The sequence below is a fragment of the Silurus aristotelis genome (genome assembly GCF_946808225.1).
Source record: "Silurus aristotelis genome assembly, chromosome: 17".
Lineage (NCBI taxonomy): Eukaryota > Metazoa > Chordata > Actinopteri > Siluriformes > Siluridae > Silurus > Silurus aristotelis.
The window spans coordinates 9,244,682-9,269,086 of NC_139590.1; the positions used below are offsets into that span (position 1 = coordinate 9,244,682).

A 24,405-nucleotide genomic window follows, 5' to 3' on the forward strand; every position below is an offset into this window, starting at 1 on the left:
CCATCCAAGAGACCTTTATTTATTTTTAAATCTTAGCAAATAAATTATGCCTCCATGACAATATATTATGTTGATTAATAAATAATATGAACAATCGAATATTAGTAATACTTCAATGCAACAGAGTCCACAGCTAGACTCCAAGTATGGCACAGTGGAAGAGACAAAAACTCACTGCTTTATAGTAACAACAAACCATGATTCAATTAAAAAATAACATTATAAAAAGCAGTTCGGTTTGATACTGCATCACAGCAAGCAGCTGTTTTTTGTTTTTTCTTCGTATTTCTTCTTTTTTTTTTTTTTTTTGTCAACATAGTGCATATGCAACAACATCAACTCTGATAAACAATGATAGTAAGGATAATTGTTTGAATGAATCCTAAGCTGAAGCAATAAAATATACAATCGTTGTGTGCCCTAAGCATGAAAGACATTCCACCCCTTTTAATCCCATAATCATTCAACATTAAGCAGAAAGAGATTTTTAAGAAACAGCAAAGAACATTATGAAACGCTGGCATTATTGGTCATTATTACATTATAAATGTAGGAAATACTATGGCAACCTGTGAAATGTTTCTGACGTCACATTATGGGATGTCGTTATTTTGGCACTCGATCAGTTTTGTATACATCCGTTTTGTATGCATAATAGTCAATCAAAATATTTACATTCAGTATATTGTGTTTTTTTTCTTTGTGTGTGTATATGTGTGTACAGAGGAGAATGAGTATATTAAAATTATGTTTTTGTTCATATGATGTCATGTGTGTTTGTGTGTGCTCCTGTATTTTGTATGATTCACTTCCCCTATGGAAAAAAAAAACCTCTCACTCTCTTTCTTTTTCCTCTCATAAGTTGCTGACTCACCCTTAGCCTCATACTCGTCTGAACCTTGTCCTTACCATCACTACTTTTAGCTCTTTTTAAGTCCCTAAGGCACCAACCAAAATATTGAAAAACATATCTGATAGTGAGAAAACCATAAGTTCATGCTTAACCCCCTCTTAACTTTTTAACAGTCTCCTCTCTCTCTCTCTCTCTCTCTCTCTCTCTCTCTCTCTCCACACACACACACACACACACACACACACACACACACACACACACACACACACACACACACACACACAGTTACATGAGTCAGCAATGAGCAAGAGAGATGCTATAAATCAGAGTGAAAAAGAACGGAAAGGTATATTTGTTAAAGGACGGCAAGTGAGAGACAGACATTATATTATTCATTCATTTTTCTTTCCATCCTTAATTTTGGATTTCTCTCTTGTATGCTTGTTCAGATGGACACCTCGTACTCCCGTGTGTCCTACAAAGGAAAAAAAAAAACAACCATATCGTTTGCTTCAACAAGAAAGGAATATAATTTAAAAAAAAATTGTCTCAATGCTAACAGAAACATGATTTTAACATTAGAAAGAGGTTTATAGGTGTCTGACTACCATTAAAGAAAAGAAAGACAAAGAATTTTGTAAAATTTCAGATGTTCAATGTTTTTAGCAGTAATGACATAGTGGATTGACAGATTAGCATGTGGCAATAATTTAACTCACGAAACGTAGCTTAGTAAGATTGAATCCGAATGTTAAATCTGACTGTTGCATGATCAAATCCCTTAACTTAATTTGGTTCTTCAAGCTGATTTACAGGCTACAATCAATTTACAGAACTTTTGTCTGTCAGATATCATCAGTCAGCCAAGTAATCTCATTCGCTGCAGTAATCATTTCTTCAATGTCCACTTAATTATGTTCAAAGCATTTTGCCTGCACTGTGTTAAGTATCTTTATTAGATTATAGTTGATGGAAAAGTCTTACCCCTGCTTCATACAGTGGGTTATTAAAGTCAGACTCCACTGTGATAGGACTGTAGGAGTGGGTGTGTGAGAGGGACTTCCAAAATAGTGGTTTCCACTGCAACCTACACACACTAAGAAGGGGGGAATCGAGAGAGATAGAAGAAGAGAGAAAAAAGAAAGAGAATAACTAAATTATAAAATGCTCATTGGGTACAGTGCCATGAATGATTTTAAATTTGGGAGGAAGTTTATTTCAACAATGTTTTATAGAAAGTTCATAATTTCATAATTTCAGTTACATTCTACACAAATTCGATGTAGAATGTAGAATGTCGTGCTTAAGACACCAAAAAGAACCTCTGACTTTGCTGTATTTTATCATAAAATGTGGCCAAGAAAAGAGGCAGTTTGTTTGACATTACACATGAAAACTGAGACATTACACATGAGAACTTTCTCATCAGCCTGTCAGCAAACACATATATAACTTGTTAATTTAATTGAAGTACTTCACACAAATCTTTTTGATATCTGAATAATACTAGTTGATAAAAGTTTTCTAACCAGTGACTATATTTTGTATATATTTATACTTATAATATAATCTCACTATTTATATAGTTAAATGTATTTGCTTCTAACTGATTGGACATTTCTCATTCATGCTGTCAAGTGCAATGGCAATTTGAATACATTTATCAGAATGATTGCCTATACAGTATTTTCTGTACCAGTAATATCTACTGCATTTGCTAATCATGGAGTAAGCAAAAAGAAACTTGCAGATTCAAGAAACACCACTAAATTCAGGAATATTCAGAAAATCTTGTTTTCGGGAAAAACAGTCTGTCATAAAAATTATACTGAATTAGAAAATGCATAATTAACCAGTATTTATAAAAGCTTACTTTACCCACTTACTTTGTATAGTACATGTATATTCCAGCAATCAAAAGGATGACCAAGATAATCGGCAGGATGATGGCCAATGCAATGTTCTCACTCAGCATTTGGTGGGAGGCCTCTAATGACTGAGAGACTGAACAGAATTAAGAGAACAGTGAATTGAAAGTGAAAAATATAAAGTAATTGTTATCCTTGCTCTTACAGTGTTCATAACTACAACTAGCATTAGTACATACAATTGTGTTGATTTTATATGGTAGATTTAATACTGACCTTATTCATAAAATGTGATAGTAGCTCTGGTTTTAGTGTTGTGGTGGACTTGTGTACATGTCAATATACAGTGAGGAAAATAAGTATTTGAACACCCTGCTATTTTGCAAGTTCTCCCACTTAGAAATCAATGAGGGGTCTGAAATTGTCATCGTAGGTGCATGTCCACTGTGAGAGACATAATCTAAAAAAAAAAAATCCAGAAATCACAATGTATGATTTTTAAACTATTTATTTGTATGATACAGCTGCAAATAAGTATTTGAACACCTGAGGAAGTCAATGTTAATATTTGGTACAGTAGCATTTGTTTGAGGTCAAACGTTTCCTGTAGTTTATCACCAGGTTTGAACACACTGAAGGAGGGATTTTGGCCCACTCCTCCACACAGATCTTCTCTAGATCAGTCAGGTTTCTGGCCTGTCGCTGAGAAACACGGAGTTTGAGCTCCCTCCAAAGATTCTCTATTGGGTTTAGGTCTGGAGACTGGCTAGGCCACACCAGAACTTTGATATGCTTCTTACAGAGCCACTCCTTGGTTATCCTGGCTGTGTGCTTCGGGTCATTGTCATGTTGGAAGACCCAGCCTCGACCCATCTTTAATGCTCTAACTGAGGGAAGGAGGTTGTTCCCCAAAATCTCGCAATACATGGCCCCGATCATCCTCTCCTTAATACAGTGCAGTCGCCCTGTCCCATGTGCAGAAAAACACCCCCAAAGCATGATGCTACCACCCCCATGCTTCACACTAGGGATGGTGTTCTTGGGATGGTACTCATCAGTCTTCTTCCTCCAAACACGTTTAGTGGAATTATGATTCAAAAGTTCTATTTTGGTCTCATCTGACCACATGACTTTCTCCCATGACTCCTCTAGATCATCCAAATGGTCATTGGCAAACTTAAGACGTGCCTGGACATGTGCTGGTTTAAGCAGGTGAACCTTCCGTGCCATGCATGATTTCAAACCATGATGTCTTAGTGTATTACCAACAGTAACCTTGGAAACGGTGGTCCCAGCTCTTTTCGGGTCATTGACCAGCTCCTCCCGTGTAGTTCTGGGCTGATTTCTCACCTTCCTTAGGATCATTGAGACCCCACGAGGTGAGATCTTGCATGGAGCCCCAGTCCGAGGGAGATTGACAGTCATGTTTAGCTTCTTCCATTTTCTAATGATTGCTCCAACAGTGGACCTTTTTTCACCAAGCTGCTTGGCAATTTCCCCGTAGCCCTTTCCAGCCTTGTGGAGGTGTACAATTTTGTCTCTAGTGTCTTTGGACAGCTCTTTGGTCTTGGCCATGTTAGTAGTTGGATTCTTACTGATTGTATGGGGTGGACAGGTGTCTTTATGCAGCTAATGACCTCAAACAGGTGCATCTAATTTAGGATAATAAATGTAGTGGAGGTGGACATTTTAAAGGCAGACTAACAGGTCTTTGAGGGTCAGAATTCTAGCTGATAGACAGGTGTTCAAATACTTATTTGCAGCTGTATCATACAAATAAATAGTTTAAAAATCATATATTGTGATTTCTGGATTTTTTTTTTTAGATTATGTCTCTCACAGTGGACATGCACCTACGATGACAATTTCAGACCCCTCCATGATTTCTAAGTGGGAGAACTTGCAAAATAGCAGGGTGTTCAAAAACTTATTTTCCTCACTGTATATGCTAATATGCTAGTAGACAAGTATATAAGTATGGAAGTATGCAAAATAAATGTTATCATGCAAGTATTGCCTGGCCAATGCAAGGTGGCATAAGCATAATAATAAGTATTAAAAAAACTATTTAATGAATGTATTAAAACATTTTGTATTATTATAAAACAAAAAAGATTAGTTTGTATTACCCATAATCCCCTATCTATATTATCATTGCTGTCAAGTCCACTGGATTGTACACATTAGCCATCTGAACATGATTAAGTTATCAGTAAGACTCAGGAGTAACTGTTATATGTTATTAAATATTTATTAGGAAATGTTACAGTAAATGTGGTATTGATGGTGCAGTTGTTTTTACCTTCCAGTTTGTGATCTTCCAACAGCTCCTCATATGCCACTGTAGAGAATATAAACACTTAGCATATAATACTAAAATTTCATCAGAACGCAACCTTTTTGTATGCAGTGGATTTCTTCACACCTTTGCAGAAAGGGGGTGGGCTGTTCCACTGAGAGGGGTGTCCTGGGACACAATTGATGATGACCTCTCCAATCAGCTCATAGCCTTCGTAACAGAAAAAGCGCAGCGTCTCCCCTGCCTGGTAACTATGTTTATATAGAGTTTGGTAACCGTTGTCTGGCACACCAGGATTTGGGCATGGATCATATTTCACTGTGAGACAAAGGTAGAATAAAATATGCTATTATCGCTCTTGTTTTTAATGAGGTAAAAGTAAGTCGAAAAGAAAAAAAACAGTGATCATTTCACAGATAGAAACACTGAGAAATACACACAAAAATAAATACAAACACTTACAGACACATTTGGGGCTACGGTCACTCCATTTTGGCATGCCAGTATCTCTGCCATGGCAGGAGATCTGGCTAGGGCCCTCCAGCTGGTAACCTTGATTACAGGTAAAACGCACCACTGTTCCCACTGCAAAGCCTAACTCAGGGTGCACTGACCGAGCTCCATTTACAACCTCTCCTGGGTCAGGACACTGCTGGACTACAAGGAAAACAAAGCCAGTTAGAACATGCAGCTATGCTATATAGAAATCAAAAAAATATTCCAATCATTTAAAATTTACAAAATGCCCAAGTATGCAAATATGCCACAAGATTCTCCAAACTATCCTTGATTTTAATTTTCATTGACCTCTCAATAGCCTTCAGCATGGTCATTCACATTCTTGTCCATTATCATGATCTATAGTCCAGTTTGGTGGTGGTTAAATTCCTGATGAATAGTGCTTACAGGTGACACAGTGGGGATCCACATCTGCTCTCTGCAGAAGCTCCACTGGTGTACCACATTGTTCAGTGTCCACATTTCACATATAATCAGCATAATTTCTTTCCTCTAACACATGTATTTGCTTGGTTTTAAGCAGCTCTGGCAGACATCTCGTCATGGATAATAGATCATCACCAGAGACTAAATCAAAGTAAGACGGTGCTGTGTATCCCCAGAGTTCAATTATCCAAACCTTGTGATCTTCTTGAACAAATTTCAGATTATACCATCAAGAAATTCAAGTAACTATGTTTTGTTAAACAATTGTTTCATCTTTTCTTTCTTTATAATAAAGAAGAACCTGGACAGTTCTCTCAAAAGAGAGCCAAACAATTGTGGTTCAATTGTCTTCTTCCCCTGTGTGAAACCAAACTCCAAAAACTCATCCAAAATGCAACTACATGATTGTTTTTAATCTTACCAGCCACTCCATCGCTGGTTACATGCAGTTCCTTACATCGCTCTTATATACTTATATGCAAACATGCTTGTATGTAACTACCGTAATTTCCGGACTATAAAGCGCGCCCTTATATAAGCCGCACCCACTGACAAATATTTTTATTTTTAACATAAATAAGCCTGTCTATACTAAAACTAATGAACATTACACAGGCTTTAACGAAAGACACTAAATGCAATATGTTGCGATTCTATTAGGAGCATAGTGGTATTTTGGGAACAGCATGTCACTGCATTCTTCCGGTATTACTGCGTGTGTGTGCTTGTGAGACTGAGGATTATGTCTTTATTATTTTCTGATGCTCATTTTTAAGTTTCTTTGACTAACCCGTAACGCTGTTGCCAAGAAAAAAAAAAAAAAGCACGAGTTTTGGAAACCTGTCTGTGCTTATATGATTTCTGTTGCAACTGGAGTTTTAGTGAGCTCTCCCTTAACCCAGACTCAACGCGTTACAACGGCTTGTATCTAAACAGTAGCCGACCAAGAAAGTCATTGTTCACTGTCTTCCTCCTTCCTTTCACAACTATGTACGAGTTTTCCGAGGTATGAGTGGTCACTCTGTCGATTTTTTTGCTTTGTTACGCAAGCAAAAAATTGAGGTACGAGCTCGAGACACCGCTGCTAGATGGCGAAGCGAAGCCAGAAAGATTGTGGCGAAAATTAAGATAAGCAAAGAAGAAAAAGTTAAAATTTCAAAGTTTAGGGATACGTAGTGTACAGGAGTGATAGTAAAAAACGAGTTTTCCCTCCACCTCCGCTTATCGACTCTACCCCGCCTCCACACACACACACACACACACACACACACACACACACACCGGTGTTTTTGTTAGCTAAAGTCGTCTCATCTGCAAGGAAAATAGTAGTGGATAAAACTCAAGTGGCCTGCACTGAGCCCTGACGTTAACCCCTACTAAACACCTTTGGGATGCATTACAAAGCAATTTGTGTCCCAGGCCTCCTCACCTGATATCAGACTGAACTCACTAATGAAGGAGCACAAATCCAATAGCCACACTTTAAAAACTGTTAAAAAGCCTTCCCAGAAGAGTATAGCTTGTTACAATTGCCTGACATAGTATCAACAACTGGTTTTTTTTTTTAACCCATGTTTTTTAGATACATTAAACAACACAAAACTAAATGTATTAAAGAGTCATTTGACTTACTTTTCACACAGGTGGGTGGGCTGTTGCTCCAGGACAAATCCCACTGGCAGGTGATGATGTCAGAACCCAGAATGTCATAGCCAGGTTGACACTGATAGGTTATTACACTGCCCCTTACAAGTGAGACATGGGAAGAGCTACTCCAGCCAAATTCAATTGGTGGTAGAGTGGGGCATGTGTCATTTGGTTCCACCTCTGGAGAAGATCAAGTAAAGGGTCACTCCGATAAAGTACTGATCATAGAATGAAATGGAGAAGTAATATGATGAATGTTAATAATTCTACCTCGATAGTGAATCAAGAACCCTTGGCTAAGGATGAAGGTTGAGTCATCTGGGTCACTCTGAAACTGAATAGTGACCTCTGAGCCACCAGACACGACCCGGAACCTTTCCCGTGACCCCAAATACTGACCGATGACATGGGACATAAGGTCATGCCCATCAAATATAGTGAGAATGTCATTGTGACGAATGTTCAGACTTTTGTGAAGAAAGAGGGAGACAAAGAAACGCTAGTCAATTGAGGTAGTACAGTGGTTGCACTGGAATTTAAATGGATGGCCAGAATTGCATGTAAACCCCGATACCTATACACACACTTACATCTGCACATCCAGCTCAATCCGCTTGTCCTCACTGACGTGAATCTGCCACACACAATCCTGCCCCTTGGAGTAGCTCTGTGGCCAATCAGGAGACAGGACGGTTCCTGATGCATCTGTTAGCTCCCCACCACATAGAGCTGAAAATGGAATAGAGACATGTGTGAAAGCACTGAACTGCAAGGGTACAGGCAGTATGGTGGAACACAAAACTTGGATCAAAGACAAGCTACAATAAATATCAAAGACATCAAACTGCACTTTAGGACAGTATGTATACTTATGCAATATACGCATACCAACATTAATGGCAAAGGTTGCTATCGATTCCTGCTTTCTTTTTTTTATATCTATTGTTTCTTTCTTATTTCTTTCCTTCTTTTTTTTTTTTTTTTTTTTTTTTACTAACACCTTAGCAACCACTTGGAAAACCATAGCAACTCACGAACAACACCTCCAATAACCTCCTGGAACACCATAGCAACCACCTGGCAAAGCCCACATGGAATACCACAGAAACAGCCTAGCAACATGCTAACAACCACCTCAGAATAGCAACCACCTTGAACTCAATAACAACCACAATCTATTCTGCGCTTTATTATTTTCTTTATTATTTCTTTCTTATTTAACATTATTTGTTTTAAACCTTTTTCCAGTTCTTTGAATGCATATTTAACTGTTCGCAAGAAAGGTTTATTTTTAACAGATATTTCAACTTCAAAGCATACTACATGAGATGTCCCTAATGTATACAACATGTTTCCTAAATACATGTCATCTGCTTTATTAAATAGGTTCATCTGTTTGTTGTTGGGTTATACCTTTGCACACAGGTTCACTCTCATTCCAGTGAGGGTCACTTGGGTCGACACACTCCATAACCCCTGATCCTTGCTCCATGACAAATCCAGGAGAGCAGGAGAAGGTTACCGTAGTGCCGATGGGGAAGGTGATGTCGCTGCTGCTAAAATTCCCATGAGGGACATAGGGTTCATAACAGTGCTCGCCATCAAAAGCTGTGGAGTTACAACAGCAATAGTAAGAAATATCAAACATGAAAACTATATCTTTAAATACACACAGGTACTTTATATACCTTTTCACTATCTGACCTGAAACTGTACTTGATATTTTGGAGAAACATGAAACGGTTCATAAGAGGTGAGAAAGACAATTCTTTTTATAAACCAACATTTGCTATGACAAGGTCTCTCTCTCTCTCTCTCTCTTTCTCTCTCTCTCTCTCTCTCTCTCTCTCTCTCAATCTCTCTCTCTCTCTCTCTCTTTCTCACTCTCACGCTTTCTTTCTCTATTTCTTACCCTCATAGCGAAGTGCCATCAGCAGAGGGATGGAGGAAGAGTCAGCTGTTAGCTCCAGATACAGAGATGATCCTTCGCTCACTATCCCACGCTCCGGAACATCATCCAGATCCGAGTCAAAAAGAAGAGGCGTGTTGGAATTATTTCCACTGCGGACAATCAGTCTAAAAGGAAAACAGGTATATAAACAGTGTGTTACTGGAAAAATGGCTAGATATTATAGACAATGTGTTAGAGAAGGAGAAAATAAACAAGATGCATGAATAGGATTATAATACATTTTCTGAACCAACAGAATGTGCAAATAATGTTGTTTTCCTGCTAAGGCTGCCAGGTCTCCATGCAAAACCAGCAAAAAAACAAATATTTCCCCGAAGCAGTCTGCTGGTATCAGTACTTTTTCTTAACTATATATCTTTTTACTATTACTTATTAAAATGTTTTTATTTTTTAAAGCTTGTTACTTCAGTTTTAATCTATTTGGTGATATGATCAATATTTTTATTTCTCATTCCGCACCATTTTTACCCTATCAACCCCTTTCTTGTAATTGCACAGCTTTTTTAATGTCATTTCCTGACTATCACACACCACAGATGTATGCTAGTTTTCGTAGCTAACAACAAACAAGGCTGAAGGCAACAAGAAGTATGGGGTGAACATGGGTGAAACAGAGAGAGACAGTGTCGTAAACATGACTGATAACTGACTGATCATTAAAACTGATGACATTTCTGATCATCATCTTTTTAAATAATTCTTAAAGGATCCACCTACCATATTTAATTAACAATTAAAACCCCTAAGAAAATGAACAAAAATTATAGAAACATGACATCTCAAAAACAATTGATAGTAAAAGAATAATTTCCAGAGTGTAAAATTATTTAATAAATATAAAATAGTTTCTAACAAAGGGAGAGATTTTGAGTGAAATCAATAAGCATCTGTTACAATTAGTTAGTGTTAAAAACTTGAAAAGTATCAATTTAGGGTACATTAGAACAGAAAAATTGTGCGAGTGCAAGTTATATCATGACAATCATGCAATTCGTCTTCTCTTCTTCTTTTGGCTTCTCTCATTAGGAGTCTCCACAGCGGATTGTCCGTCTCCATACCCCCTGTCCTCTACATCTGCCTCTTTCAAACCAACTTATCTGATTAACACAGATTAAATATTTTATTCGATTAACAGCTATAGTATTAATATATTAATATAATGTGAGGTGCAGTTGTCAGTGTGACACTAAAATAGGTGGGTACTTGGTGGCTACTTTTTTTACTTAAGTACATGTCAGAGCCCAAACGTCATTACTTTAACTTGAATAAAAAGAGTAGTCAGTATTTCAACTTTTACAGTCTTTTAAAAACGTAAGTATTTGTACTACTTTTGCCATCTCTGTCTCTCTTACATAAGCTCTCCTTTTAGAGCCAAAAAGGTCAAATGTGGACTTATCTGTTCACAGAACTTTCTTCTAGACAATGACTGTCCAATTCTTGTGTTTTTACCTTTACCTAATTTGTTGAATATAAAAAAAGGAACTGGCATGTAGCTTAAAACTAATAAAAGGCTTTTATATAAAGAACATTTGAGCTTAGCTATTTCAGATGCATAACTCATGAGAAAATGATCAGACCTTGTAACACTGCTTACAACTAATAGAACTTCACAATGGATTGATTTGTTCTATTTTCTAAGTGAATTTCCAGTTTCTTTTCTGTTTGCTTGTTATGCTTTAACTGTCCATTTCAATTATCTGCCATTCATGAGTTTTCCTAATGTAGACACTCTACTCTCAGAAAAGACATGCTAAAGTTCACTTGTCACTAAATATTTTTTGCTTTTAATTACATGGTAATGTCATTGTGGTCTATCCTTAAAATTCATTTGAGGAATATACTTGGATTTTCCATTATTTGTACATATCCTGTGGAACAAAATGTACTTGTATGTTCTCCCCAATGGGGCTAACAAAAAACCTCATTAGCATACTGCAGTTCTTATATTGCTTCAGGGCTGGAGCATATTTATGACTTACTTATCGTTGTCTTCATCCAAAGCCATCCTTTCAAAATGGAGGTGTAGTCTGTGGCCCTCTTTAGCTTCAAGCAACCAATGGCAGCTCAGGTTGCTATTGCTAAGGTTACTGCTTGAGGGAACGGTGGGAGAGAGGATACGGCCTACTGTAGCATTTCTGATCCATCCTCCACAAGACACAGCTTTACATAACACACACACACACACACACACACACACACACACACACACACACACACACACACACACACACACACACACAAATGACACAAATACATGTTTTGCTAGGTTAGTGAGAACAGAAGAACATAAGATGGACAGCTATGACGTTATAATCAATGATTTTAGCAAAAGTTAAAAGTTAAGTTAAAAGTGGTTTTAAAGCCTATAGATCTATACTATACAAATAGTCCCTCATTTTAGGGCAACATTCATAGCCATGCCTCCAAGACACAGGGAAGCCTAAATGCTAGTTCAAAAGGGAGAGCTGTCTGAATTTATGGGCAACATCGTTTAAAAAGTAAAAAATGTAACGTCTCCTCACCCATACACTGAGGCTCAGAAGTGCTCCAGTGTGGTCGGGTGGAGTTCAGACAGGTGGAGACTTCATGTCCTCTGACCTGAAAGCTGGGGTCACAGTGAAAGTGAGCCTGACCTCCAGGGTGAATGTCAGTCACAGTGACCCCACCTCCCTCAGGAGAGAGGGGGAATGGGCAGGAGAGGAGGAATGCTGAAAGCAAGTAAATAAACAAAACAGAGATTTGTCAATCATCAGTCATTAATCTAGTGAATAATTAGTAATGCAGTCCATTTCAAAATAGCTACCTTGGTAATGAAGAGTAAAAATGCCATGATTGCTCTGCTTCAGGCTTCGGTAATGAATCTGAACCTGATTTGTTGTGCTGCGTATCACCTGACCTTCAGTGATCATTGTCTCATTGGCTAAAAGTTCAGGTACTGAACCGTCTAGTCCCAGAATAGTCAGAGATTCCTCCTTAGACAAGTTGACCTTCTTCACCTGAGACACCATTAAAGACAATATTTGAACTGAATTCTTTTCATGTCACCTCTGTAATGACCAGACAGTACTTATCTAACCAGTGGCAGCTGTGGGGAGAAATGTATACCTGTATTTCCACCCCATATCCAGGATATACAGTTATGCTGTAGGTGCATTCCAGTGGAGAAAATGAAATTGATGAAGAGAGCTGGTCTGGAGACTCCACTATCCCCTCCATACCTGTCAGGCTAGCGTTACACTGCACTATAGGGATAAGTATAAAAAAAGGAAGGAGAAATGTATCAGTTTCAGTGTTGCATCTGGGTTTTTATTTATTTAGCAGCACTGTCAAAATGATGACATTATTATATTATACTGAATTTATAGTTGTTACAGTTCCTAATAAAAGATTTTCTTAAATCTGTATAAACTGTATCAGAGTAATAAATATCTGAAATATGTGAAACAGTCAGATTTGTAATGAGGATTTCATCAAAGTCCAGGTTCTTTTAAACGAATAACATATACGACAGTTGTCGCATCAAAGAAGAAGCAGTACTTAGATAACTTATTTTTCTTATGTTTTGCTAAAGTTGAGCAGATGTTAATGATGCTGATATCTGCTCGTTGGCAGTTGACCAATATCATACAGTGCTGATCAGCAGGTCTTGCAGTCTCAAATAAGAAATTCACAAACCGGTTCTACATGTAATTTTCATCTGTTAAACTGTCAGCTGTCAAAATTACAAACTTTAATGAAAAATACCTCATTATTTGAGATTTGCCATTAACATAAAAAAAAATATATATATATAGCCATTTATAATATATATATAGTCATTTTTAATTAACGTTTTAAATAATACCTGGTGTGTGGACTGTTGTTATTGTGGTAGTGGTGATTAAAGTGGTTGTGGTCTCCTCTTCCACTGGTGGTGATGTTACACCCCGCTTCACTCCTGGTTGGCCAGGTTGGGGAGCAGTTGAAGAGGTCATGGCTGTAGTGAGAACACCTGGTGACATTACAGTGAAGGCAGGTTCAACAGATGGGACTGCCTGGGTCGGGTTAGTGGTTGTGCCTAAGAGTTCAAAAGAAATACATGTATACAAACAAAAACCACAAACAATGTCTGCTTGAAAGTTTAAATACCATAACTGCTACTGTAATAAGGGCTTAGCTTTGGTATTTGAGAAACATGTCCTGAACTTTGCAGTTTTTTGCTTGGATTGGACACTAATTAAACTGGATCAACATAGCTGGCAAATAAATAAATAAATGAATAAATAAATAAATAAATAAATAAATAAATAAATAAATAAATAAATAAATAAATAAATGTAATTGTAACTCCGATTCTGAATATAACTCTATGTTGGTATCTTGGAAAAAAAATAAAATAATAATAATTAAGGTACATGGATTATTTGCTTAATAGATTTGTCACTTTGTATCATATGTAGGTTATACAATATGGAAAAAATAATAAACAGATAAATGAAACATTAAATATAACAACAAAACATATAAAACATAGCAATTTTGTCTTTATTTCTTTAACCATACTCCATGATGTGATCATTTTTTTAGCATTTTACTACCCACAAGAGGTGTATTGTGTTCTCTATCAAATAAATGGGGGCAATGATGTATATACTGTAAAAAATATATATATATATAATACTGCAGTATAATACCAAACATTCTGTAATACTAATATATATACATTCCTAGTTTGGCTTGTTTGGATTTCTGTGTCCTTCATAAGGTGAAGTCTCACCTATGTTGCCAGAAGACTGGCCAAGATACTTCTTACTCAGCAGCGCAGCATGAAGCAACTCACCCAGGGGGCGCGGCTCAGAAGTCATAGTAGGAGGAGCCTCCGAATCAGGAGTGAGAAAAGCTGCACCTGAAACAACCAAGAGTACATGATGTTGTGATGGACACCATGTGTGGTTTAACATAAAAATTAAATGATCAAACACATCTTAGAAACCTACCAAAAATTAAAAACATACAGAAAATATGCAAATATTTAAAATATGAATATCTGTAATACCTGTAGTCAAATGAATGTGCATAAGTGTGACACACAGTGTCACAGCAAGAACTGTGGACACCATGGTAAAGTACTGGAGGAAGCAAGCTGAAAGAGAAAATCAGAAAAAACACAAGACTAAATTTCTCATTAATATTGTGTCACATTTTGTGTATGTGTCTTTTGGTGAATATTATCTTGCCTATTAAATGCATTTAACAAAAAGTTGTCCCAGTCCCCAATGAGCAATGTCTCCAATGAACAGCCAAAGCTGTGTACAGAATTACACCAAAATATAGCACATGTACAACAACAAAAATGATCAACTATAAGATAGACCATCTGTCTGTTATTGTCCCATCGAGTCATGTAAGTCCTGTAAGTTGTGAGGTGTAGAATCTATGGATTGTACTTGTTTATCATTACATTCCATGGAATCCTAAGCACTTTGAGATCTGAGGAATTTTGAGGCCAAGTAAACAAGTAAACGTTAAGACTTTGTCATGTTTTTCATACCATTCCTGAAAAATTTTTACATTTTGGCATGCTGCTGCACTATAGATGGGTCCTCTTTATCCTTCTGTAAAAGCCAATGCCATTAGGAAAATCTGGTGCCTATATTGCACAATAATGTCTACTTTGTATGCAACAATATTAAGGTAGAGAGTGTGTGTGTGTCTGTGTGTGTTTGTGTCAAGTAACCTCTATATGAATGTCAGGACACAAGATTTACCCACTTGAAAATAGCCAGGGTCTCCTCTGGCTTCATTTTTCCCATAGTGCATCTTGGTGCCATCTGTTCACCATGTAAGCAAAACTCATGCACCCAGCTATCCAAATGATGTCAAAGGAAATGTGATTTATCAGACCAGGCCACCTTCATCCACTACTCCATGATACAATTTAGATGCTCATGTGCCCATTGTAGAGCTTTCAGCAGTGGACTAGGGTCAACAGAAGCACTCTGCCCAGTTTGTTTAATGCCAACAAACATTCAAACACATATAAAGTCAGAGTTTTTGTATCTGCAGTGTATTATTTAGCCCATTAACTATTTAATTTCTATAAACAGTTAATAATCCTTTAAACCACTCCTACAGATTACTAAAGTAATAAAAGCTAGGCTTAACCAGGCCAGACTACAGCCTCTATGCCAAGTCAATGCTACATCATTAAACTGTAAACACACGGAATCGTTGCTTTACGGTCGATTGTTCCTTCCAGTTAAAATAATGCAGAGAAGCCGTGATTTTAATTACTCTGGCACAATATTGCGCGCCGCGGATCTCGGCGAGGACATATGGGACAGATGACACACGGCCTCCACCTTCTCTTATCTGGCATCAATGATGTCACCTCCTTGCTGCGATTCACGATCAGTCGTTAGGACTCGTAATAACGACCCTCTGGCTCATGCAATCTGGCATAAAGCATTAGGAGATGCCTAATAGAAACATGGACTATGTATATAAATAATGATAGATAGATAGATAGATAGATAGATAGATAGATAGATAGATAGATAGATAGATAGATAGATAGATAGATAGATAGATAGATAGATAGATAGATAGATAGATAGATAGATAGATAGATAGATAGATAGACGCTTGGTGGTGTGTGACGCGCGTGTTCGGTGTGGTAGAATGTGAGAGAGAGAGAGAGCGAGAGAGAGAGAGAGAGAGAGAGAGAGAGAGAGAGAGAGAGAGAGAGATGTTGCTGACGCTGCGGGCATAAACCTCACAGCTCCCTCTCTCTCTCTTCATTTATGAGGCTTTTCACTTCTCCCTCTTCTCCTCAGACGCGTTCAAAGCACACCCTCCTTCCTTCTCCTCTTTTTCCTCCACCTCCTCCTTCTCCTGGCCTTCATGTTTTCTGCACATCTCCTTTTGCTGAGACGCACTGAACACATCAGCACCTAAACGCTTGCTCGGCTCAATTTATATAAGGCATTTCATATCATCTGGAGAAAAACAACCGCTTTAATAAAACGTATTAAGTGCTCATATGGACGCTATAGCGTGCATTGTTATGCGCGTTCGCAAATACCTCGACTTTAATTCATTAAAATAAAAGACGACCAGAAAGCACACAACCTAGACTACTTACCTTTTGTGTGTGTTTTTTTTTCCACTTCCAAGTCTTCAGTTACTCAACCCTTTAATAAAAAAATCTGCCTTTTTTTTCTACTCCCGTCCCTGTTTGGTCTGCACTCCCCCCGTCTCTGTGTCTCACCAAAAAATACCAGAAGAGTCTCTGCGCGTTTCAGATAATCTGCTCGCTCCCGGCGCCCTTACCATCAAACGGGCTGCAGGTTTGACAGGGAGTGACATCAACACCATCAAAACTACTGACTAAAAATATCTGCTCGCTCCTTCGATATTTACTGTCCAAATTCCAAGGGCTCGACGCTTAGGTGGGTGGAACGGCCATAAACGTCCCGTGTTGTTTGATGCGTCGATGTGTATCTCCTGCTTCTGTAATAAATCGCGCCACCCGGTGGCCAAATAGCGTTACTGCGATTAATCACCAGCCCCTGTCCAGGGTGCTGAAAACCTGTCGTTTCGAAAATCCGGCCGCAGCCCCGCTTTTATTTTATTTTTCCAAGCGCCGTGAGGACGAGGAAGCGCACTCCAATGAAAAGTACACGGAAATTATGTTATTTATTTTAATAATTGCTCGGTTGTGAGTTGGCATCGTATTATGCGAGTTGAAAGGCTTCTTCGGGTTTTCCCGTAGAAGGAGGAGGGGGGTCTGCATACGTCGGAGTTTTTCGGAGTGATTTTAATGCGGAACACAGACCCGCTGTTCGCCCGGCGGCTGCAGCAGCAGCAGCAGCAGCACACACGCAGGCGGGGAAAACACGGAAGGGGGGAGGCGAACAGAGCGAGGGGGCAAAGACACACCGAGTGAGCACCCGAGACGCGGTAAGTCAACACGCTGTAATCAGCCATGGCGTGCCCCGAACACACACAGCAATTCAGTGCACAGTATAGAGTTCGATGCGCTCGTCGATGGAAAGGACGTAATGGAGCTTGTGGTAGCTTTGTACTGAAAGCTGGCATGTTTTTGCCTGGTTGAAGAGTCACTCCCGTGTGAGCAACGTGAACACAAACACGCAGGCAGTTGCAGGAGCCATGATTATGCAAGAGCTTAAGGAGACTAAGTACAAGACGAAGTCATGCCTGCTTTTTTTGAATCAGACTAATGTGTCAGCTCGCGCGCGTACAGCTGGGTATTTTGCCTGATTAACATCTGCTAACAAAGACATATCACTCTACAAGTGTTGCTTTACTGCTAGCCTACCATGCCTGATCCAAACAATGATTTGTAGGCTACTGAGTGAGCAAAGCCCAGAGGAACCATAGCATGTTTGTATGTAATGGAAATCTATGTTTGGATCAGTTCCATAATTGAGAAATCAAGATTCCTTAATTTGAGGTCCAAATGCCTCCTTTTCTTTTTCCCCATTTTTATCCACTTTAAACCTACCCTGTTTTCAATAAATGTCCACTTCCTCTACTTGTCCATTCTGTTTTTTCTCTCTCTCACCCCCTCTTTTTCTGCATAACTCTTGTGCTTTTGTGCTCTTGTGCACTTCCTTTTCTTAGTACAACAATGTATGCTTTATGACTTTTTCTTCTAGTGTCTCAGCCTCTTGGCAGGATGTCGTGGTCTCTGGACCTGCTCCCTCTGCCTCCCTGTGTGGAACTGGGTGGGCCTCCACTGAGTGGCCTTCTGTGGACTCTGCTGCTGCTCTTTCTCTGGTATTGCTACCGCGTCGGTGCCGACCCTCCGTCCTGCTCATCTGGCTCAGCTCACTCTGCTTTATCTCATTCCTCCAGTTGCTCTCCAGTCGAGCCTGGTCATTCCACCCCAAAGCCTTCCCCTGCAATCGCTGTGGAGTGTGGGGAAGAAGAAGAAGCAAAGAGTTACCTGATGCCAGTGTTGAGCAATGCCCCATTTCCTGCTCAAGCAGCAGCAGGAAGCAGGAAGTTGTACACAGCACTGCAGGAGTATGCCAAGCGTTACAGTTGGGCTGGCATGGGCCGCATCCACAAGGGTCTGCGGATCCAGGTCAGACACATTGAAGAAAAAAATGGGTGATATCTGGGTTTGGGGTCATGCTTAGGAATGTTAGAGGACCCAGTGACTACATTTGAGATGAATAGTATTGCTAAAGAAAGCATACATATTTTTTTTTTATTTATAACTAGTTAATATTATTATTTTAATTTTTAAAACTAGCATAAGAATCTTCACAAAATAAATAGAAATGGTGCTTAGGAATACCATAAAGTTACAAGAAGTACACACTATATGTGTTTGCTTAATTAAGTTTATGCTCTATTAAAGATGGCATTAGTGCCTTAGGAAACTTTAAGAAGTGGCACTGGGAAGTAGTAGATCAGTGGTTAAGCTGTTGAGCTTGTGCCTGGAAGGTTGTAGGTTTAAACCGCAGTGCTTGTATGTACAACTGCATAGTTGTACATACAAGTTTAATAAGTTATGTTGTTGCCATCCACCTTTATAATGTGGTGGAGAAGTAGGAAATTTCAGTGACTGATTTTGAGAATGATTTATTTTCCTCTAAATATTGCACTCAAAAAACCTTTCTTAGGGCTTTGATGGATGGATAACTGGTCTACATGTTATCCGATTGGTCTACTTTTTGGAGAGGAAAATTCTCTGTAAGGTTTTTACAAAAATAACATTTAAATAGCATCACAGAGGGACAGTTTAGAATGTCTTTATAGTGCTAGAGGAGTTTACTTGCTTTTAATAATCCTTTAATTTGACCAAAGACATAAAGCCCATCTTTAAATGCTGGCTGTATTGTATACATACAGTTTCATGGTAGGGGAATATGTTACAAAAATACTATAATTAGGGCTGTCAATAGTCAATTTTTATTTAATAATTGTTAATTGCAACTTAATTGCACATTTTTATCTGTTCTAAATGTACCTTAAATTACGATGTACCTAAATACTTTTCAAGTTTTTAATACTCTAACCAACATGGGCATGGACAAATATGGATACTTTATGCAAATGTATGTTTATTATTATTGAAACCATCCTCAACATAGATCGAGACTAGACATGTTTAAAAGGTCATATATGTTTATCAAAGAACTTGTTCATGCCTATTAAACACATGGAAAAAAGAAAATAGAAAAAAACATAGGTTCCCATTACTTCTCTTTCTTTGCAATGAGCCAGTTGCTCAAATAGACAAGTCTGTTTACATTTTCAGATTACAGGGCAGCTCGTAAAAATACTCTTGTACATGTTTTAAAGTAATTGGGTGTTTTTAAATTACGTAAATCATCAGGACACCAAACTGAACTTTTGCTATGTTTTCACACATAATGTTTTATTTGAGACTTTGCGCCTCAGTAAAACAAATGTTTAGTGATAAATATAAATTTTTTGGTGGAGTTTCTTATTTATTTTTTTTATATTTGAGTAAAGAAAGGACGTCATGAATAAATGTGTGTTGCATTAAAAGTTTAAATTTTGCCTCTTTTATATTTATTTTTTTATATATAAAAAAAAATCATAAATGTGCATTGCGTTAATAAAACTAGTGCCGGTAAAAAAAATCTGTGTTAATGCATTATTAATGTGTTAATTTCGACAGCCCTAACTAATACATTTCTCAAAAATAATAATGGAGCACTTTATCAATCATTACACTTCAATTAAACAAGTCAGGAATAGTCTGTCTATTTAGGAAGCACAAGTGATTGTAAATCAGTATTTACTTGCTTTGGGGCAAATTAAAGTGACAAGTAAACTGGAGGAAACTGCAAAACAAGGCACAAAAATATTGTTTTAGGTGGTACCCATAGATCCTCCCTGACTGATTTGTCTCCAGTGTTGTGTTTTGCTAGGGTCCTTGTCACTAGGCAGTAACTGCAACCCAATGAATTTGCACAGGTAGTCCTTATCCTCCAGGATGGCACATTTATATGTGCTGTTGTAAGGATGTTTGGTGTGTCTCCCAGCACAGTTCCAAGCACATGGAGGAGATAAATGGAGACAGGCTTTTAGAAAAGGAGAGCAGGACAGAGCCATAGGTGGGCAACAAGCCAGCAGAGAACAGTATCTGCTACTTTGTGAAAGGAGAAACAGGAGGAGCACCACCAGAGCCCTACAAAATGACCTCTAGTAGGCTGCTGTGTGCATGTTTCTGAACAAACTACCAACTCGATTGACACCAGAATTTGCAGGTACACCTTTGACAGGTTTTTTACAGGTGAGAGCAAGTTCACAATTAGGTACATGTGACTGATATGAAAGAGTTAGATTTTTCTGAGCAGTGTAGGCAAGACTAGGAAACATTTGTGGTGTAAAAAACAAGTCACTTACATCCACTACAGGATACAGAATGCAAAACTCTATCACCTCTATATCCCCTGCTGCTGGAATCTAAATCAGGAAATTCAGTCACCTTCGTCTCTCTCTCTCTCTCTCTCTCTCTCTCTCTCTCTCTCTCTCTCTCTCTCTCTCTCTCTCTCTCTCTCTACTCTCTCAGTCTCTCTCTCTTTGCTTGACTCTAAATGTGTCTTATTCTTTTCAGTCAAGACTGAATGACCGCTCTTCCATTCAGAAGCCCCACCTTTTCTACCTTCCCGATGTTCCAAGCATACCATTCTTCCCACGGGATGCTCATCGCCATGATATAGAGATCCTGGAAGCAAGCTATGCCATAATTCTTGCTGAATTCCAGGCTGTCTACCAGAGAGGCATTGACACAAAGATGGGGTGGATTTACCAAGGACCTAAGGTAATAAAAATAATATAATAAAATAAAAAGTAATGTAATTATACATATAATGTTTGGAGAATATGAACAAAGTGATACACCTACAACTAATTCTTAAGAAACTAAATAAAATTGATTGATGTCTTCAGCACACCTTTTCAAACAAGTTTCACTTTGCAATTTTCAGAGATCCGTAGTTGCAGGTTTAAGCAACTGCGAATGTGATTTTTGTAACAGCACAGAGATCTACTAAATATGCTTGAATATTTATTAAGTAGCATCTCTAGCACTCTCTCCCTCTTAATCTCTCTCCTGTTTGCTCTCACTCACTTGCCTTCACTTACCTACTCAAATCAATATCTGCACTGCACCACTGAGAGGTTTCCTGCCTTGCTTCATCATACACCTTAATTTATTTGGAAAACTTGCTTAGTGAAGACACCACGAGGTCATTTCTTGTAAATCATATTTATGTTTGTCGTTTGACTTCTCAGGGTCAGGCACTGTTCCCACTCTACAACGCTGGAGTGTGTGTGGCCAGTAATTGCCGCACATGTCCATGTACATACCGTACCCTCCTCTCCCTCAGAACTTTCATCAGCAGTAACTCCCTTGGCTCAGCAGGTTTTTGGCTTTTGGGCCCTGGGGCATCACTGGGGGGAACCTACGGGCCCACCAACACACGGCTCCGGTGCCATCTGGGTAAGTGCTAACTCTGTGTATTGGGTATTGTGTATTACATCACTACAGCTAATGCATTATTCATGAAAGAAAGATACATAATTAATTATTTAGCATGTACCAAAAGATATGACATATGATTTGAATCTGTATTGCAAAATGATGAGAAACTATATTGGTATAGTAAGTGGGAGTTAGGGCCTTAATATGCTTGTTTTCCAATAATTGCATTTGCTGAAGTGTTTTAATGTTATAAATCTCAACATTTAATCTAACTCAAATTAAATTAATTAAACAAAAAAAGTTTTTTATAAAGTGCACATAGTTTTTATTAAAGCCAGCTAAGACATATCATATATTCCCATAATACAACAAAACTCTTCATCCTGATAACTTGCCTGTGTAGGAAAATGTAAAAGAAAAGCTTTAGCTCAGACTATTACAAAAAAGTAACATCGGAAATTTCTTTGAAACAAGTATCTCCTCAAATAAGCTTTATGTCAACAAGTATACATGTTTTTATTGTACAATATTCACATGCTGTTTAGGTCTTCAGACGCCTGCACAGTGTGAACTGGTGGTTGGGGGTGAGCCACAGTGCTGGTCTGAGGGACACTGCCTTCTAGTGGATGACTCCTTCCTGCACACAATCTCGCATAACGGTACGAGCTGAAATGATGAGCAAATTAAAATATCAACCAGTCCTCAATAAAATGTCACTAAAAGTCATAAAAATGCATAGAAATAGTATCAGATTTTTTAAAACATTTTCCTCAACATGTTCACTAGGTGGCACAGAAGATGGTCCAAGGGTGATTTTCAGCATCGATCTATGGCACCCAAATGTTGCTGCAGCGGAAAGACAAGCTCTGGACTACATCTTTAGTCCTGAACAGTAATCACTAACATATCTCTGAGTCCTCCATTTACAACGAGACATAGAGCCTCTCTACATCTCACTGAGTTTCAGCTGATCTCTTTTTGAAACTTCCAAAAAGAAATATGGAGACAAATGTGACGTATCATCTCATTACGTGATACATTGACTGTATTTAACTGCATTGTATTTTCCTCAAAATGTACTGAAAAAGTAGATTGTCCATTCCTCTGAAAGTAGAAGCAAGACCAAGCACACATTTCTGTCGATATAAAGCCTCACTCTAGAGCTCTTTATCTAACGCCGCTCACAATATCTGTGACAAGATCTACTTTTCAAATTCTTCATATCTCTCTTTGCTTTGTGCCTGTCTTAAAAAATCCGATCTCCTGTTGTATTATTTTGTGCCTGATTTGTTAACTTTATCGTGACCTTTTCTCTGATCTATATATACTGTGATTCAAGCTATTCTGTCAGTACTGTATGTATATTATCTTTATGTCTGTACTGACCTTGTTTTATCATATGAAGTTTTATTTTCTTGAGGAGTTTTATTTTCAGACTCATTCTGTGAAGCACAGAGCAAAAAACAATAAGTATTTGATCCGACTGCATGCATGTGTTGTGAAGCCTGACTGTACAGCCAATGTGATGCATCGGACCCCTTTCCCTTGCAAAAGTAATCAACTTGTAATCAACTAAAGGTGTATTCTTCAAATAAAGATTTTTTTTGTTAAAGGTAAAAATGACAGATAATATCTAAGCATAATTAAATGTTGAGCTTTTTGTCAGGTGTACAAAACTACACGTATGTGACAGGTGACATTTAAACAAGAGCAGAGAGAATATATTTTGGCTAACAATAGCTATTATTGTTATATACAAAAAAATGCACGGGTCTTAACTGAACATTACCACCAATATGATCAGTCGGCCATTTATGAAAGGCATTTTGACAGCTGTTAGAATGGGTGCTAAGCTTTGAGACAATGACAGAAAGTGCCCACTAAGTGAGAAGGAAATTACATTTTATATATTCTATAAGTCAGTTGATTAAAGTTATGACTTTTTACACCATATTTATAAATGTCATAATATTCACTGCTATCCAGATTGCTAAATGGAGATGTCTAAGAAATGTTCATAACTGATGGTTAACATTTTCAACACATTCCCTAACTGAAATTATATACCAATCGTGAAATTTTTCATCTAATGGCTAGCTGGCTATAATGAATTAAAAAACGTATTTATAATTCACATAATCTTATATTGTACATTAATTTATTCACAAACATAGCATCCTAGAAAGTTAGTTAACGTTAGTCAAGCTGGAGCTGAAGTGATTGTTTGAAAATTCAATTCAATTTAATTCAGGTTAATTTGTAGAGCACTTTTAACAATGGACATTGTCAAAGCAGTTTAACAAAGAAAACTAGATTATACATTCAAAATGTATACATTAATGCCTATAA

At 38.0% G+C, this 24,405-nt stretch overlaps 2 protein-coding genes across 9 annotated transcripts; one reads left to right on the forward strand and one right to left on the reverse strand.

The window, feature by feature from the left end:
- On the reverse strand, nt 1–17,434 carry sez6l2 (seizure related 6 homolog (mouse)-like 2). 7 transcript variants are annotated; one of them, XM_083566270.1, is made up of 19 exons: nt 16,708–17,434; nt 14,620–14,706; nt 14,404–14,469; nt 13,429–13,641; nt 12,690–12,826; nt 12,388–12,580; nt 12,107–12,292; nt 11,564–11,744; nt 9,525–9,688; nt 9,026–9,220; nt 8,203–8,341; nt 7,883–8,079; nt 7,598–7,792; nt 5,483–5,677; nt 5,147–5,338; nt 5,024–5,062; nt 2,740–2,857; nt 1,838–1,949; nt 1–1,328 (listed from the first exon to the last, which is right to left on the reverse strand). In XM_083566270.1, exons 2-19 carry the CDS (start codon nt 14,681–14,683, stop codon nt 1,299–1,301), a joined length of 2,616 nt encoding a protein of 871 aa, XP_083422396.1. In that variant the 5' UTR covers nt 14,684–14,706; nt 16,708–17,434; the 3' UTR covers nt 1–1,298. The 7 variants fall into 7 exon arrangements, with proteins under 7 accessions (XP_083422396.1, XP_083422398.1, XP_083422400.1 ...); XM_083566272.1 differs by having other exon boundaries at nt 13,429–13,575; nt 14,341–14,469; nt 16,708–17,402; XM_083566274.1 differs by having other exon boundaries at nt 13,429–13,575; nt 16,708–17,093.
- Nucleotides 17,394–24,007, forward strand: asphd1 (aspartate beta-hydroxylase domain containing 1). 2 transcript variants are annotated; one of them, XM_083566279.1, is made up of 7 exons: nt 17,394–17,525; nt 18,245–18,365; nt 18,444–18,675; nt 21,187–21,393; nt 21,867–22,074; nt 22,602–22,715; nt 22,843–23,728. In XM_083566279.1, exons 2-7 carry the CDS (start codon nt 18,265–18,267, stop codon nt 22,950–22,952), a joined length of 972 nt encoding a protein of 323 aa, XP_083422405.1. In that variant the 5' UTR covers nt 17,394–17,525; nt 18,245–18,264; the 3' UTR covers nt 22,953–23,728. The 2 variants fall into 2 exon arrangements, with proteins under 2 accessions (XP_083422405.1, XP_083422404.1); XM_083566278.1 differs by having other exon boundaries at nt 18,245–18,675; nt 22,843–24,007.
- The last annotated feature ends 398 nt before the right edge of the window (nt 24,008–24,405 follow it).